We start from the raw sequence: 17,473 nt of genomic DNA on the forward strand, positions 1-17,473 counted from the left end.
GTGTGTGGAATAAGCGAGAACAACAGGAGGATTAAGAGCAAGGTGAACACACAATGTCAAAATAAGCTAAATTAAATAAATAACAAAAAAATATTGGTCTCTTAATTTAAAAACAATGACAGACAGCACAATGTATCTATCTATACAACACAGATCCTAAAAATATTATTGCTCTATTAATAAATATACTCTACGCAAATTTAAAACTTGAACTGTGAAACATTTCTGGAGCATTCACTTGATGCCAAGTGTACACATGTGCATGTACATCAACACACACACTGCTATGTAGACATTGACACAGTGCCTTGGCTAGATATTGCACAATCTCTTTACCCACAGCGGACCCTTGTAGATGTCATCACGCACTCTATGTCTGCTGTAGTCTCTCATTGTTTCCCCCTGAAAGTCCCTCTGATCACTGTAGCAGCACTTAAATTAAACAGGTTGTAGTGGTTGTAGATTCACAGAGTCATGATAAAAAGAAAAAAAAAAAACAAGAATGAGTTATGGTACGCTTGACACAGCTGATTGACCTCCTCAACCTCCTGGTTCTAGGCAAGGGATCTTAAAAAAGAAGGAGGCACCACGTCATCAGCATATAACAAACTTGTGGAGTCACTCGGAAGCCACGGCAGATTTCTGCTGATACAGCTTCCAGTGTGGCAGTAGCAAGTTTCCTGAAGAATGTCGATGCCTCTTTGATTATTCCTTCTTCTTCAGATTCCTTGGTGCTAGTTTTCTTTGTGCCTTTGTTGCCTAGTCGTCATTGTGAAAAGCCTCGGGACTAGACGCCCCGTCATCACTGAGGATCTCAGTGTTGGTGAATGTCCCAGCGAGTGACGCACCCAGGACCTGCTTGACGGGTGCCATCTCTGAAAGAATGATGTTATCGTGGTTGCTCACCAGCGTGGCTTTGTCCATGATCTCCTTGCTATGCTTGGACACCACGGCGTCCAGGAAGTCGTACTTGTGTGACCACATACCGCTTTCAAACAGGTACTTTGTCAGGTAAGAGACTGCCACATTTGCTAAGAAGGACGCCACCATGGACATAGTCTTGAATGGGAACCTCTGCTGAACAAAGTGCTCCACATCCCCAGTAAGGTGGTGGACTCTCTCCTGGGTCACCCAACCGGGGTAGTAGATGAAGGGAGGAAGTTTGAGGTAGGGTTCCCCTCCACCGATGCGTAGCAAAAGACCAACGACATAGGCAGCCACAGAGCCGTAGGTATTGGTGCCCTTGACGAATAACACGCTGAGGAGTTGGGGAAAGATGATGACGTAGACCAAGTCGGAGCTCAGGTACCACAGGCCATACACTGATCCCGTTAACAACGCCATAGCCGTGGCAAGAGCTCCAAATACAAAAATTGTGAGGCGCATCACCCAAACAATCTCCCAGTCTGAAGCCTGGAAGAGAGAAGAAAGAGATAACAGAGAAAAGAGGAAAACGTGGAAAATGTGGAGAAGATAAGGTTGAGAATGGGGAGGTATGACAGGAGAGGCTTTGAACTACACCGATCAGCCACAACATTAAAACCACGTACAGTTAAAGTGATGAACATTGATATTCTCATTAAAATGCAATGTTGTCCTGGGTAATCTTGGTACCTGGCATTTCTGAGGATACCCCATGACACAAACCACCCACCCAAACACAAATGTAGACCACGTAAACAACCTCCTGGTAACGTCACTCCCCAATGGCAGTACCCCACACAACACATCACAAAAACTGGTGAGGATTGACCCCAGGAACGTGACAAAGAGCCCAATGCCTTGATGCGTCCGAGCTGTTTTGGCTACACGAGGGGAGCCTGGAGCCTGCCTTGCTTTTGTGGGTACGGTTGGTTGGGTTTAAGCATGAGGATTAATACAGAATCTGCCCATATTTTTTAGTTCTTAGTTCTGTTGAGTCAGAACATTTTTGTCTGAAGGTTTGGGGTCTGGTTTTGAATGTTCAGCAGGCACAATAGGCAAGCTCAACATCTGACACATTTGCAAACCACTGGGATGGAACTAGAATTGATTTATTGATTATATGACTGATGCTTGCAACCAGTGTCTCAAACTGTGCAGATGTGTATTATTGTCGGCACTCTTACCGACTGTCGGAAGGCGAGCTGATAGATGTTCCTGGCAAACATGGAGCTGGCTGAGAGAATGGATGAGTCTGCTGACGACATGACGGCAGCCGACACTGCCCCCAGACCAAAGAAGGAGACGTAGGGCGGGCAGAGGTGCTGAAGCACTATGGGGAGGATCATGTCTGATTGATCCTTATCCTTCGGAGGGAGGGACCCATAAGAGGTCTGGTTCCAGTCTGGAAGAAGAAGAAGTGGGAGCATGGTCAAAAATGTGTTGTTTTCAGTAATGTTTTCTGCATCCAAGTGTTATGATTATCTTTAAGTAATGCAGCGACTTGTGTGAAGAGCATTATTATTATAATGGTCCCTGTGGAAACACTTGTTTTAGTTGCCGAGAAACAGAAGTGCCTCACATGTCTGCGTGCTAAAATCCAACAAAGATTATCAATGTCATGGCGTGCTCTTGGTCAGAATACAGGTAAGGAGCCGCAGTAGTAAGATGATCCCAGAAATAATGGATTCTGATTGAAAATGTGACATCCAGTTGATACACTGGTTTATGCCTGCTGAAACATTGGTTATGAAATATGAGCCAGCTTTGAGAAATACATCACGTAGTTTAATTACATTTTAATTGTAAATTAGATTAATCGTCATTAATTATGATTAATGTGTGTGTGTGAAGCATTTGATTCTAATGAGACACTTTGAGCTGATTAAATACAGAAGTTTGAATGGATGCAGGCTGTTATTTTTCATGGGGAAACAATGAATACTTGCAAATGTGGGAATAAAAAAGTACATTTAAAGCGGCTGTATGTGATTTTAAAAAAAATAAAATAAGTGTTAAATAGCTGTATATACCAACAGTAATCACTGTTATAGAGTGTTTGGTCAGTAAGCCATGTCTGTCCTCCCACTGCTCATGCAGTAATAGAGAAAATAACTTTTCTGGTATCCCTGCCCACTTTATCCAATCGGGACAGAGAATTCCATAAAGAGGCGGTCCTATCTGCTCGTGAACACGCAGAGAGCGGGGTCCTTCTGTTTGTACTAAAGAGGAGGGAAGGCATTGCTAACTGCAAAGCAGACAGGAAGTACAGCTATACTAATGGCTCTGTCAGGCTGCACTGCACACACTGCTTTGAGTTCGATGCTAGCACCAGCATGCTAACGTGCTCACAGTGACAGTGCTGTATGTAGAGCAATAATGTTTACAATGTTAACCATTATGGATTTGCATGTTAGCATGCTAACATTAGTCAATAAGCACTAAACACAAAGTGCAGCTGAGGCTGATGGGAAGTTTTTAGGTTCTTAAACCAAAGTATTGGACAAATTGGATTTTTGACCTAATGGTGGTGCTGGATGAAGAGTTCAGGGGTCACCAAAGGGATTATAAATTATTCTGAGGTGAACATGAATTTCATGGTGATGATTGTTTTCGTTATTGATTAATCTGCTGGTTATTTTAACGATTAACTGATGACTTTTTAGCCTGTAAAACGTAAAAAAAATAATAAATGTGAAAAAGTCTCATCACAATTTCCCAGAGGCCAAAGTGATGTCTTCATTTACTATCATTAATCACAAAGAAAAGCATCAAACATTCACAATTAAGAAGCTGGAACCAGCAACCATCCACCACCCATGGTCCACTGCACTGTTGTTCCATCCTCTATTCAGCGGGACAACATTTCACTCCTGTATTTCTCAACCCTCTGACATCCGTCTATCTTTCTGCCACTTGTTTCATCCTTCTCTTCATCCTCCAGAGGTATACATACTCTCCCTCCTCTGGATATTCACAAGCAGCGGTTGATTAGAGTCTGTTACACATGAAACAGCTTCAGACGGACGACATTAATTAGCTCCTCTTCAGATGTAATATTCACTAAATCGGCATGGTCCGATGGCTCTCTCCTCTGCCCGTCGTGACAGGATCCGTCTGATGTTGTTTACCCTCCAGATACTGTATGCATTTACACATCTGACAAGAAAATGCTGCTGGGGTGTAAACAAGCCAGGAAAGCTGCATTGTGTTTCCTTTGATCGCACTTTCCTGTTTAAATAAAGGATCAGATTCCTGGATGTTTCGATTGTCTTTTGATGTTTCATTTACCGCCTAATCAATATGTGTACGCATATCATTTACGGATCAGTGTCTGATATGTTTGTGTTCATCTGTGATTTAACAGCTGCAATCCAGATGTAACTGTGTGTGACATTGCAGTTTGGTCATTTTTGTGTTATTTTTAGGCTTCAAATCCAGATGGCAATCACATGCAGTTGTATTGTTGATCAGAACTGGACTTACTTTTTATTCACAACCTAAGGACATGATTTAATGTAGGGTTAGATTAAAAAATAGGTGATAGTTTAAGTGTTTTTAAGACAAATGAATATAAACTGTGTGTATTTGTATTTACCAGTGGAGGCCCCTATTGCTCCTATGAGGACAGAGGGGACGGCCATGACCAGGCAGCCAAAGGCGGCGATAAAGGAGAGGACCTGGGCGTAGGTAGCTGAAGAGGCAGAAAGAACCCGTTGAAAATAGACCTGCCAGGGAATCCCCCCCAACATCTAGAAACAGAAACACCGTAGTAAATAGAGACACCAAACCAATGCAGAACAGCTCTGAAACTTAATCTGACTCCGACACATATGCTCTGCAACTGTGCATCCTCTAAATAAAACTAATAATTACAGGTAATTGTCTTTAGAGTGAACCTCAAAGAAACAAACAATCAAAAAAATCAAATGCGCCTTTGCTGCTTCACCTCAACCCCCCGTCTGCAACACTTAACAGCAGAATCAAAATGTGTATGCGATTAACTTTACAGTAATTTACTGTCTCTTGATGAATTTTTGGATTAAAAAATGCTCTCACCAACAAGCAGAAGTTGTCCGCCCAGAGCCATTTGTCTTCAGGTTCAATCTTCCCCAGCCAGGGTGACTGGTAGATTGCCTCCTTGGCTGAAACACTGATGTCCGTCACGGCAGGATTTGACAGGGCAAAAGGCACGCTGATCCACTGATGGAGAGAAAGAGATCAGAATGCAGATATTATTACTGTTGAATAGGCATTCAGTCATTTTAATGTTTCCACTGTCAAAGCTGCTTTTAGACCGGCGATTTTAGATGTAAATCAGTGTAAAGTTGCGGACTCATGCTGTCAGAGGGGCAGGGGTGGAAAAAATAAAAAAGCAGCAACTGTATGTGGCGAAAGTCGTGATGCCTTGATGGTAAAACACACCCAAACCCTGTTGGGCCAATTTTATCTCAAGTGTACTACCATAGGAGGCATCCAAGTAGCCACTTTTGCTGTGTTTCTCTTTTTTCACAGCCCCAGAATTAAATGTTGGCAGTGTACATTTCTGCCAGCCCTGGATATGTTGAAACTTTATGTTTCTTTAGATTAAATTCCCTATTTCATGTTTTGCAAACGCTGTGCTAATGCTCTGGTTTGGTTAAGGCACAAAAAATACTTGGTTAGGGTTAGGAAAAGATCATGTTTTGTCTTAAAATACCTGTTTTAGTCGCCAGAAACACGGCTAGAGATGACCTGACTTCACGTCAACTTATTATTATTATTTTTTTTGCCATAAGTACGGTTGGAAATTGTCCCAAGTGGTTCACTCTTACAAAAGTTGAAACACAGTCTCCAGCTGCAGTCACTGGCTATCTTGCCTGTTAATTGCCAACATTTTTTCCTGGCGACTCGACTGTATCTAAAGAATATTAGTTTTTTTTCAGAATGAATGCACTTTGATCTGTGTCTTCATCAGATTCTTTTTTAAACTGATGAACAGACAAGATCAAAGATTTGATCAGATGTAATATTTTAATAAGGATGTCTGGTATCTTTAAAGGTTGTTTTTTTTGCCAATAAAACACCTCAAAGATTAATATCAAATATTGGCTAATGAGAGCTTCACATTTTGAGCTCAAAAAGTACAGGACATAATAACTTTGGCTTCCAGTCTATACTTGTAAAACCCTATTTAATTGTACTGAAGTCAATCCAATGCTTAAATGTATTATTACCTCTGTTGTCCCTAGCTGAGCAGATGTTAACAGTGAGACTCACCAAGCCCACAAAGATGCAGAAGAGCTGGACTACATCTGTGTACGCCACAGAGTAAAGTCCTCCAACAAGCGTGTAGAAGATTGCGATCAGGGCTGAGATCACCACCGACATATTAATGTTTATGTCCACGATCACGCTCAGAGTGGCTCCTACAGGACAACACATTCAGCTCATGAGATACAGTCATCAGTTAGAGAGAAGAAGAAAACTGAATGGATGTAACAGTTAACTTAATGCTGTGCTCGTAATGAGTTCAGACTATAACAATTATCACCTACCCAGGGCAGATAGAATGGCTGCAGACCAGAAGATTTCCCCCATGAGCGCGGGGATGAAGAGCAGGCCGCCCATCCTTTTTCCATACAGCTGCTGGAAGGGATCCAGCATGGTGACGTATCCACGGGAGCGCATGGGCTTGGCAAAGAAAAGGCCGCCTGAATGATGTCAGACATTAAAGCGACATTATGTAACTTTTTTACCTTAAAATAACAAAATCATGATGGTACAGTGTCTTGTAACAGGGTGAATGGTGTCTCTGTCTCAGCCATTCTGCCCCCCCATCACTTGTTTCTGCACTATGTAACTTCAGTGAGAGGGTAGGATCACAGCGTTACGTACATGTTTACTTCAAGATACAAGTTTTCAACACATAACATGTTATGACGTAATGGATTTTGTTTGGAGTCGGCACCTAGGTTACGTCTCATGATCTCATGTCAGTGGTGTTGCACTCAGAAGCTGTGGGAGGCGCAAAATCGGCCAAAATGCCAATTTCTACATAATGTGGCTTTAAATGTAAGATATACTGTATTTCTAAGAGGATAACACGTGTGTTTTTACTGCTCTTCTACATCATATTATACTTTATCCCTACTAAAGTCCCAGAGGACAGTAAAGCATTTATTTTAGTGTAATATTCAAAAAACAGCAGAGACTTGAAATTGCAATAAATACCAACTTATTGTAAAAGTTGTGTTATTATTGCGTGGTATTACAGTTGCAAGCATACAAGCAGAATGAGCCATAAACCAATGATTTAGATCAGCAAAAATAAAAGCAGAAGTGATGATCACTGAGATAGATTACCTAGAAATACTGTTGTAAATGGCCTAACGCATGTAAAATTACTGGTGCAATGTCACTGTCGCTCAACAAACACTTTGTGCTTTTTACAGCACAATTAAAGAAAGTAGCTACACAGACACACTGGAGCTTACCCACTACCAGGCTGAGAGCGTAACCGAAGGGGGCCTGTGCCCAAGCCAAGCCGTAGTCTGGCAGGTAGACATACTCTGCTGTGCCGTTGATGTAGCCCCCACCCACCCAGGTAGCTGAAAGCAAGAAACAAAACACTTTTATGACACAACACTTTGGCGCACAAGTCAGAATCAAACAGAATCCATTTGGGAAATGATTCAACTCTGACATCAGACTCTCAGGTGATATTTAGGACTTATAGCTCATATTTAAAACGTTTCATCCATCAATCGTCGCATCTTAAATTGCTCTAAATGTACTGATATGTAATGTTGAAACTTTTGGTGATAAATTATATTAATGGCCGCGGTGCTGCCCGTGCGTAAAAGAAGAAATCGGTGGATTTATTGACTTTTTCCCACCTCATGTGATACCTAAATGTGACAGAATCATATTGAACACTTACTAAAAACAATTTAATCAGAAAACTCCCCAATTTTAACGCACCGGTCATTGTGAATCCACCAACGAACAACCCGATGTCTCTCCCCCCGACCATGATGCTCTCGCTCCGGTCTCCGCCTTCGCCAACGCCGGAGTTCTTGTTCTTCCATGCGGCCCAGATCCCCACGAACAGAATAAGGAGGTAGAAGATCACGATAGCCACGAGACCCTCGGCGTGGATGGTCATCTTCCTTTAGTCCGCGTCCTGCCGCCGAGATCAAGTGCTACTGCGCGCCGAGGACTGGAATTTCATGGAGAGAACTTTGAAGAAAAAAAGGTAGAGACACGTTTCTGTGGACTACGTTTGACTTGCATCTGGAATGAATATTTCACCGCCAGACTTTTTAAAAAAAAAAATCAGGTCTATTATCAGCACAGACACAGCGCGTAATTCCAATTAATTACCTGCGTTTCATGCTGGTGGAGCACCACCTAATGACGTTAAAACACTGCTATCCAAACATTTTTTGAGGTAACCAACGTCTTAAAAGCTACAAGATTTAATTTGTTCTCAGCTTAAGGTGTTCAGTGACCACACCTACATGTTACAAACTGACAGTTTCTAGGTAGAGAATGCAAACTGATTTAAATTTTGTTTTTTACGCACCGATCGTCTTCATGCTTACTCCAGCTGTGAGAACTGTAAAATCCCCTGTTTACCAAAGATATGTAAACACACATAAATCCAAATTCTGGCGGACGTCCAGCCGCAAAGGTGGGATCACCAGAAGATAAATATCTCAATCTATTTTTCCTGCAAACAAACAACAACATGCGAATAATTTTAAACCCACATTCCAGGCTGAAAAACTGCAGTTTTCTAGTCTGTGTTTTGTTTTAAGTCCCAGCATGTAATACATCCAAACAAGAATATAGTCGACATTCCTGCTCGCGCTATTACCAAACAAAAATCAATTATTAGACGATCAGCTGATGCTTTGATTTGATTTAAATCATAAATCTCTTCCTGCCTTCGTCCCACTTTGAAGATGATGTTTGAACTAGTGCGGTGAAGACCTTACCGTGTCCAACCGACGCACACAGCAGAGGAAGAGGAACACCCGGGACTCCATCATGTGTCATCAAGTCAAAACCAAAATAATTAAAATGATCAGTGGTGCTCGCAAATTGTAATTGTTGCGTTTAGGACAGTTGAGAATGTTTTACGCGCGGGTTACACTTCTGTCAGACATCGGTTGTACCAATTATATTACCAGTTAACTCACAGGATGTCTCTTAATTTTTAATTTATACTTTAAAAGTGTAAACGCTGCTCTGTAGACCTGTATGATTAAAAAAAATTGGACCGGCATGGTTTCCTGTCGCGCTTTCGTGCGTAAAAGTCCATTAATGCGTCCTAAACGCACCGTCAAAAAGCCGCGATCCATCCATCAAACAAAGGAGGCTCAAACAGAAACATTTAGGTTTTGTGTCCGATATGCTGCATCACAGGAATCAAACCTGTGGGCTTCAGCTCCCCGATGCGCTGACGCCATGGCTCCAGCAGGCCGGTATTGCATTATTGATCTCTCTTTAAATCAACATCTGTCACTTTGGTCAAATACAGTTAAGAGGCGGCCAACACATATTAGTAAAAGAAGGAAAAGTCAGAAAAGGAGATCGTCTTACCTTTCCTTTGAGGAAATATGTCAGGACAGATGACAGGAGCGGGACCTCCACAAGAAGATTTAAAAAGTGTCAAAGACGATTTTGTTGGGGAAATGTTGAGGTGCCACAAAGTAATCCTCTTGGACGAGCAAACACAATTCTCCTGTGTTGTTTTTGTGAATCACCAGTGCTCGTCAGAAGAGAGAGAGAGAGAGAGAGAGAGAGAGAGAGAGAGAGAGAGAGAGAGAGAGAGAGAGAGAGAGAGAGAGAGAGGGAAAGAGCGAGGGTGGAGAGGTGGGTGGGTGTAGGGGTGGAGATGAATGGGAGTGGTGGGTTTATTGGGTGCTGTCAGGGTGGGTAGATGGTGGATGAATGTCTTCCAGGGCAGGACGAAAATAGCACCTAATAGAGAGTGGCGTGACGCACAACCTCTCCGGGAAAGCTTTCCAATATCATAATATGGTATTGGCAATGAATGGATGAGACCTGTACGCTGCCAGGTTACATCTCAGGCCTGATTTACGATCCTGCGCAGGTCCCCAGATTCAAGCGTCACGTTGATTCTGGCTGTATGATGGTGATGTTGAGGGTGTAAGGATTACGTTTTCATTTTATGAGCCACCTTACGCATGAAAGAAACCTCAGTCCACTCAGAAGTTGTTGTATTTAAACATCAAAACTTCAAGAACAACTTAAAAATAAAATACTGCGAGTCATGACGAAGGAGCAGTGGTGGAAAAAATAAAAAAACAGCAACTGTACGGGTGAAAGTCGTGATGCCTTGATGGTGAAACACACCCAAACCCTGTTGGGCCAATTTTATCTCCAATGTACGACCATTCAGGCTGTCTGAGGGGAGGTGAAATATAAAAATGGCACCATCACTGTGATGCATTCATAACTCCTTCTCTCTTACTTCATCACTTTCTCCATCAGGGGTGTAAATTACAAGTTTCATCACAATACGATATTTACCGATATCACAAAGTCTGCCACGATATGATTTCGATTCGATACGGGGCCTGCGATCGATATGAGATGATATCATCAACTCACATAAAGCAACTAAACTATGATTTGACTGTTTTATTATAAACTCTTCAGTGGAAATATTATTTTACCAGTGGTTCCAGACATTTAAATGGAAAATAATCAATCCTTTTAATAAAAAGAAAGCACTGTTTAGGAAGGAGTGGACGGAAACGGTGACACAGACATGGGAATTTCAAAATAAAAGCGTATCTTAACGATGGCAGCGATATGAATCGATGCTTTCACTTTGCATCGATGCTATTGGATCGTTGATCATTGAATCGATATATCGATCCGGATCGATGTACCGTTACACCCCTAGTTTCCATCATCCATAGGTCACTTTATCGACCACAGGGCAGCAAAAGGGGAAACCTTTGCTGCACCACGGCCCCCCAACGCCCCCTATAATATATGATGTATATCATAAAATGTACACAGTCCATCCATCTACTTTTCACTACTTCTATTCACTTCTGTTTACACACTGCTTGTTGGATTACATAAAGACAGACTGGTGATTTAAATGTATTTACACCCATGGCTGGATACCATGGATAGACTGTTTGTCAGGCCTCCCCCACATTCATAAACAAAATGACTAAACTGCCACATGATTATTATTGTGCTCATTAATTTAGTTAGGTTTATATTTTAGCGTATCTATTTATATGTCGGTATGCGTACCTAATTTGTGAGTCGTGCATTTATAGGAAAAATACAGTCCTGTATCATAGATTTCATTTATATGCATTTTACATTTCATTTTAATGTGTCTTTACTCATTCAGAGGAAGATATTTAAATAGGAAAACTACATTTACAGGTGCTTTCTCCCGACATCGATGAGGTAAAACCACTGAACCAAATTACAGTCCTGACCATCCACAGTTCTTTGTTCTTTACTTTAGCTGTATGTCTATTTCTGTGTAAGTAAAATGTAAAACTGGAGTCAAATTCCTTGTAAGTGAACACATACTTGTCCAATAAAGCCGACTCACAGGACCTTATTATGGTCACCTTTAGTCCACTTTAAGTTGTACGTTACCCAATTCAGTCTTAACTGCATCATTTTCCTTTAAATAAAGTCAAGTGAGCCTGCCACCGCAGCACACAACACTTTATATCTTTCTTTTTCTGATTCAGTCCTAAACACCGAGTACCTTTCTCCTATTGTGTCTCTATGTTAATGGTTTTTAATGTTTTGAATGTGATATGCTGTTTTTAATCAACCTTTTTTGCACATGTAAGAAAAGACAATTTTCTGTTTTCTTGCATGCACAAAGGTAGACAATGAAGTATTTCCTCTTCTATTTCAGTTAAAATACTATAACTCATTATATATTATAAAGATAACGAAGAGCTACTATACTATAGCCTGCCTTGTGTGTCGCAGAGGAGGTTTCCTTGGAGCCTTCAGACCGCTGTCCATGGTGCTGAAATGTGACAGAGCCCACAACAGAAACACTTCACATTTCTTGTAATTTGTCATTTGCTTCGATGTGAAGACTTCTGTCTCATTATACCTTCAACTTTAAAAGTATTTAAATGATCATACTCATAGTTTAGTACCGTTCATTTCCATCGACTTCATCAGCAATCATACGAAATGAAAAGTTAGTTATTCATTGTTTGGACTTTACCAGCAACATAAATTAGCTGCTTGATGTAAACAAAGATGTTGACCGGTCTGACTGCTGGAAGTAAGAGAAGTGACTCGCCTGAATTTGTGACACGTCCTCTTAATTTATTGTGTGTGTGTCTGACAGGCTGCCAGACAGAGGGCAGCTCTAATTGGAAGGTTTTCCAACTAATAAGCCTCAGAAACACGTCCACAGTGTAACAGGTAGTTTCAGACAGGCAGCCTCAAGAAAAGAGTCACACTCGTCTTATTCATCATCTACTAATGATAATTCTCTGTGTGACACTTACGGCTAATGACTCTGACTCTTTGTTAGTGCCATCCATAAAAAAAGTCATCAACATTCATCGACTGGTAGCATACAGCATATCTACCAGATGATGTGGTTTAATTGAATAAGCAGAGGTTCAACCTGAAGGCTGTAAGCTGCCTGCTCTAAAGATCGTTGTCTCCATCCAGTGGATGTCTTCAGAATTACTCAAGTCTCTATATGGAGGTTTTAATAATAAGGAATCAGGAACAAAACTTTAAAAAAGAGAAAAATCCAAGGCTCTCTTCTGGCAGATAGATATTTCAGAGTGAAGTTCTTATAAAATGCGTGTTAAAAATGAGCTGAACATGCATCGCAATGATTTTAATTATAAATAATGGCTCTTTAACCTTGTTAAAGAGTGCCTTGGATTTTCTGCATTTTTTAATGTGTATTATGTTTAAATCCAATATTAAAGTATCAAAAGTACGAGTCAAATTATACTTATATTTACATGTAATTATATACTGTATGCTAAGGGGTTGCCTGATTATCAGCCTGGCCAATTATGAGATCGGATATTCAGCATTTTTCTGTTATTGCGGATAAAATAAATTAATTTAGAAAAGGTTTGGCTCTGATGCAATTTGCAATCTGCAAAGTAACGAGTAACTTAAGTTATCAAATAAAGGTAGTGAGTAAAAGCACAATGTAGTGGAGTGGAAGTACAAAGTAGCAGAAACTGTAAGTAAAAGCACAAGTACCTCAACTTTGTACTAAAAGCTACTTCAAGGAACTTTCATTGTTTGTTCTGGCAAAGTAAACTTTGTTTTGGTGTTGTTAACGTACCTCCAGACTAGAGCGCAGCGTCTTTCCTCAGGCTGTAAGACTCCTCAATTCATCCTGAGCACTCAGCCGTGAAAAACTTTTAATGTTGACCTGGTGACAGGCATTAAAAATACCTGTAGTCATTACACAGAAATAGTCAATCTTCTCCCTGATGGTCTTGATTGCTTTTGTACGTCATATAGACGTTGATGTATAGATGTACTGTTTCATAACCAGTTTAAAGTTCCTTGTAGTACATTGAAGTTCAGCACCTGTGCAAATGTACTTGGCTACATTACTGTCAACAGACGGACCGACAAGTGTCACACTGTCACCTCCTGCAGGCCTTTGTCACAGAAGACCTTCTGAGATGCCACAGCAGAAAAACCACAGGTGGAACTAACACTGGTTACGACGACTGAGTCTCCCAGTAAGCCCAGTGATTGAGCATGAGATGGATTGCAGCTGTCAGTTATTGTTTTTGAAAACAATTAAAAAAAACATATTTATGTGTAAATTATTAGAAACTGACATTCATTGCTTTTTATTTTCTTTGGCATGAAATACTGAATACTGAGACAATATCATCCATTTCTTTAAAAAAACAAAAAACCCCTTTATAACTGAACTGGCTTTCAAAACAAGAAAGTGTTAATCCCAACTAGAAAGTAGGCTACAATAAGGAAGCGACAGAGCAATTGCTTATCCATTAACATGAGTGTTGCAGCACAGCATTCCGAATGAGATTCATGTTGTCTCTTCTGCTGTGAAATACTGCCACCTTCTGGTCCTACAGGTACACAGCAGGAGGTCAACAACATGTTTCAGTCCTCAGGTCTCTCTCACACACACACCAGAGTGTTGTTAGGCTCTCAGATATGTTAAAGTTACATTTCTGATACCATATAATAATGTAATGTACATTATACAATATAGTCCTCCCTTTTCCTTTTTTTTAAACTTCTTTATGGGTGTGGAAGATGCAAAAATTCCTGTAAAGATATTAAAAAAAGTTGGAAAAATGTTTAGTTGACTGCAGTATGTTTTCTGTTCAAACATTCCCTGTGCACTCTTAGACGTAGTTATTGAGCCTGTAGCCACTGCTGGAGAGGGAACAGAGTGAGGGAGCATGATTATCCTTCAGGGCCTCGGGGGGCTTGTAGAGAGGAGCAGGAGGATAAATGTGGTTGAAGGCAGGGGGAGGTGATGATGGTTGATTCCTCTGCAGATGGAGGGGGCTCCGGGACCTGTCGACGCTGCTGCTCCAGCACAGCACCAGGCCTCCGGTCAGGCTGAGGCAGGCCGAGGCGTAACCGAGATACACCGCCAGGCCGATCTCGTACTTCATCCCGCTGGGGAGGAAGGGGTCGTAGAAATCCATGATAACGTCGTTAGTGGTCCAGGACACGGTGACCAGGCAGAGCAGGCCGGCGCAGAGGAAACAAATCGCCCCACTTAGGGCCAGCGGGGACTTGACCAGCGAGCCTCGGGCGAAGCGGGTACACTTCATCCCCATCACAGACACCAGACACGCCAGGACCGAGGTGACGCAGGAGAGCACCATGAGCGCCCGGGCAGCCTAACGTGGAGGAGAATAGACAAACAGAAGGATTAAATTCTAGTTACAGACCGCATGCTGTACTGTATTACTTACTTCTATCAATGTTTTGTTACTCCATTATCCTCATCTGTTCAACCAACTGCATTATGTGTATCCGCATGCGTACTCAGAATGAGTGCTGCTTAAACCCAGATGTTGGTGTGACTGACTGGAAGGGTTAGGGTTGGACTATTTCACATCTGCAATGCAAATCGACTGCTAGTTGTCTTCCTGCATGTGACTGTTGTTGTTGGCACGACTTCACCCTGATTCACTTTATAAACTTTAATGAATAAACTTCAGTTAGCTACCCAGTGAGTGTGCATACTGACACATTTTACTCGGATGAGTACCTGCTTATAGACTGTTTCGTCTATAAAATGCAAAATAACAAACAAATTCTGTGTTTTCTCCGAACAAAACTTTAAATATCAAAGATATTTAGTTGACAGTGGTATAAAACAGAAGAAAGCAGCACATCCTCACATTTGAGAAGCTGAAATAAGCTTAATTAATAGATGATCAAAATACATATACATACAAAAGCTTGAAGCTGAATGTGTGTTACCTGCAGGTCGCGCGGCAGTGCCAGCAGAGATCTGTACACCTCACACTGGTAAATGCCGGTGCTGTGCCACACACACTCCATCCACAGGCCTTTCATGTAGGAGGTGGCTGTGATGATGTTGGAGCCCACGTAGGCTGTGCTGCGCCAGTGGGGGAGCAGAGTCGCAACTACAGTTCCCGCAAACCCCAGCAGCCCCAAGAAGAAGCCGAGGAGCTGAACCGCCATGCTGGCCATGATTCACTCCCTCGGACGGACGCTCAAACTGCAAAGTACAAAGTTTACAGTTTGAAATCACTGTTGTGGGGCTGAGAGGACAATTAATAGGACTTGGATGCAACATATTTCACTCATAAATGCATCCATAGATAAGAGAGAAGGAGAATCAACACACAGAAGCAACAAATCACCACATACAAAAGAAACCACTCAAAACTACAGTCCCCCGGGCTGAAGATGAGGCTGGATTCCTCCTGTTATCTGCATGGTCCCCAGCAGTACAGTAAATTCCACCGAGCGTACGTCTGAGCCATTCCTCAAGTGTCTGCGGGCAGAAAAAGCTGTGGAAACTTTTCTGGCATCAGTCTCTGGTGAGTGGCAGGTGACTGCATCTGTAACTAATGAGAGCAGTGTTCAGCTTCACCTGTTTAACGCTCTCCTCTGGAGGGCAAAGCACAGCAGTCTATTTGTTAAGCTCCACACCGCCCCTCAGGAAAGGAGAGCGAGAGAGGAAATTAAACATTTACAGAAACCACCCGAGCTGAGAGCAACTGTTATAAACCACTAACTTTGAACATTTTTCACAGCTCTGCGGGATACTTCAGAGAGAGGGGCGGATGATGACAGAGCATTTCTACCGGATGGGCCCCCGAGCCGGAAGAGATGGTGGCAGTTTACGCTGTAATAACTGGCCAAATGTTAAGATCGCTTGACACTCAGCTCTACATTTACACACTCTCACATGGTGCTTTTAATAGCCTTAATTTCACTTCCTGGAGATTTACCATAACCCTAATCCTAACCAGCACTTGCATAACCTTTAGCATAAACTTAAGCTAACCCTAATCTTAAACTCTGACCCAAAAATCTGCTGTTTTTCCAAGAGGAGGACACGTCTTCTGATCTTGAGTCTGAAATGTGTCCCCATAAAGTATCCTTAGTCACACGAAAACTGTCCAGGAAGCTCGAGGCCACAAGTAAAAACCTAAGAGCGCGTGAGACTTGTGGGTAGTTAAGCATTTACTTTTGTTCCTTCCTGTGTTCCTTACTGTTTCGAGCGAAATGTTCTCTCGGTGAGAAAAAAAAACAAAAAAAACATCCTGAATACTGAGCAGACTTTAAATTTGAAACCATAGAAACCGAACTGTGTTCATACAGCGCCATTGTTTCCTCAGAGAACAACAGGTTGGATTATTGTTCAGTGTTAGATCTAGCACTGTCGGGGCGCCTCTTAAAATATGGGAGATAGAAGCCTCATTGTGTTTACCTAATGATTGACTACACTGGAGGCATAACAAGTGAGCAGGAGGAACAAAGGCGAGGCTGTGAAGAGCATCTTAGTTCCTATTGGTTTGCACACAAGTTATCCAACATCCAATGTAATATTCATAACTTTTTCTCACTTGCCAATCTATTAAACATGGACTGTAACCTTTAACATTTTGATATTAGGGAAAAACACCACATCTGAATACTCACCAACAAGGTTACACGAGGATTACACAGCCGTGGGAGTCCAGACGGTGCATCTCCGGATAAATAGTTCGATTGGCATCGATTCCAGCTCCTTCTGTCCTGAACAAACAGGGAATATGTGTCTGGGCTGCTGTATTTTGTCAGATATGTGACTGGCCAGTGTTACATCTCATCATCATCATCATCAGCAGCATTATCCCTGTCAGGGGCATCATGTCAAGAGATGACACGAGAGACGGTCCTGGTGGCAGCGTGTCGGTCCAGACAGATAAACAGGGCCGATGTCAAAACGTCGGCCCGGAGGCAAAGAGCGGTGTTGCCAGGGAAAGACGAGACAGAAGAGATATTGTCCTCAGTGGATGTGCTGTTTTTG

General features: G+C 41.9%; 2 protein-coding genes across 2 annotated transcripts; both read right to left on the reverse strand.

Annotated features, from left to right (window-relative positions):
- Positions 1–759: 759 nt before the first annotated feature.
- Positions 760–8,068, reverse strand: LOC141002742 (high-affinity choline transporter 1-like). The gene is made up of 8 exons (XM_073474131.1): positions 7,885–8,068; positions 7,398–7,511; positions 6,459–6,614; positions 6,181–6,329; positions 4,981–5,124; positions 4,520–4,673; positions 2,109–2,326; positions 760–1,413 (listed from the first exon to the last, which is right to left on the reverse strand). The coding sequence occupies exons 1-8, from the start codon at positions 8,066–8,068 to the stop codon at positions 760–762; spliced, it is 1,773 nt and encodes a 590-aa protein (XP_073330232.1).
- Positions 8,069–14,312: 6,244 nt separating this feature from the next.
- Positions 14,313–15,642, reverse strand: LOC141002782 (claudin-14-like). The gene is made up of 2 exons (XM_073474175.1): positions 15,409–15,642; positions 14,313–14,819 (listed from the first exon to the last, which is right to left on the reverse strand). Exons 1-2 carry the CDS (start codon positions 15,640–15,642, stop codon positions 14,313–14,315), a joined length of 741 nt encoding a protein of 246 aa, XP_073330276.1.
- Positions 15,643–17,473: the final 1,831 nt, after the last annotated feature.

This window comes from Pagrus major, chromosome 9 (genome assembly GCF_040436345.1).
Source record: "Pagrus major chromosome 9, Pma_NU_1.0".
In the NCBI taxonomy this organism is placed as follows: Eukaryota; Metazoa; Chordata; class Actinopteri; order Spariformes; family Sparidae; genus Pagrus; species Pagrus major.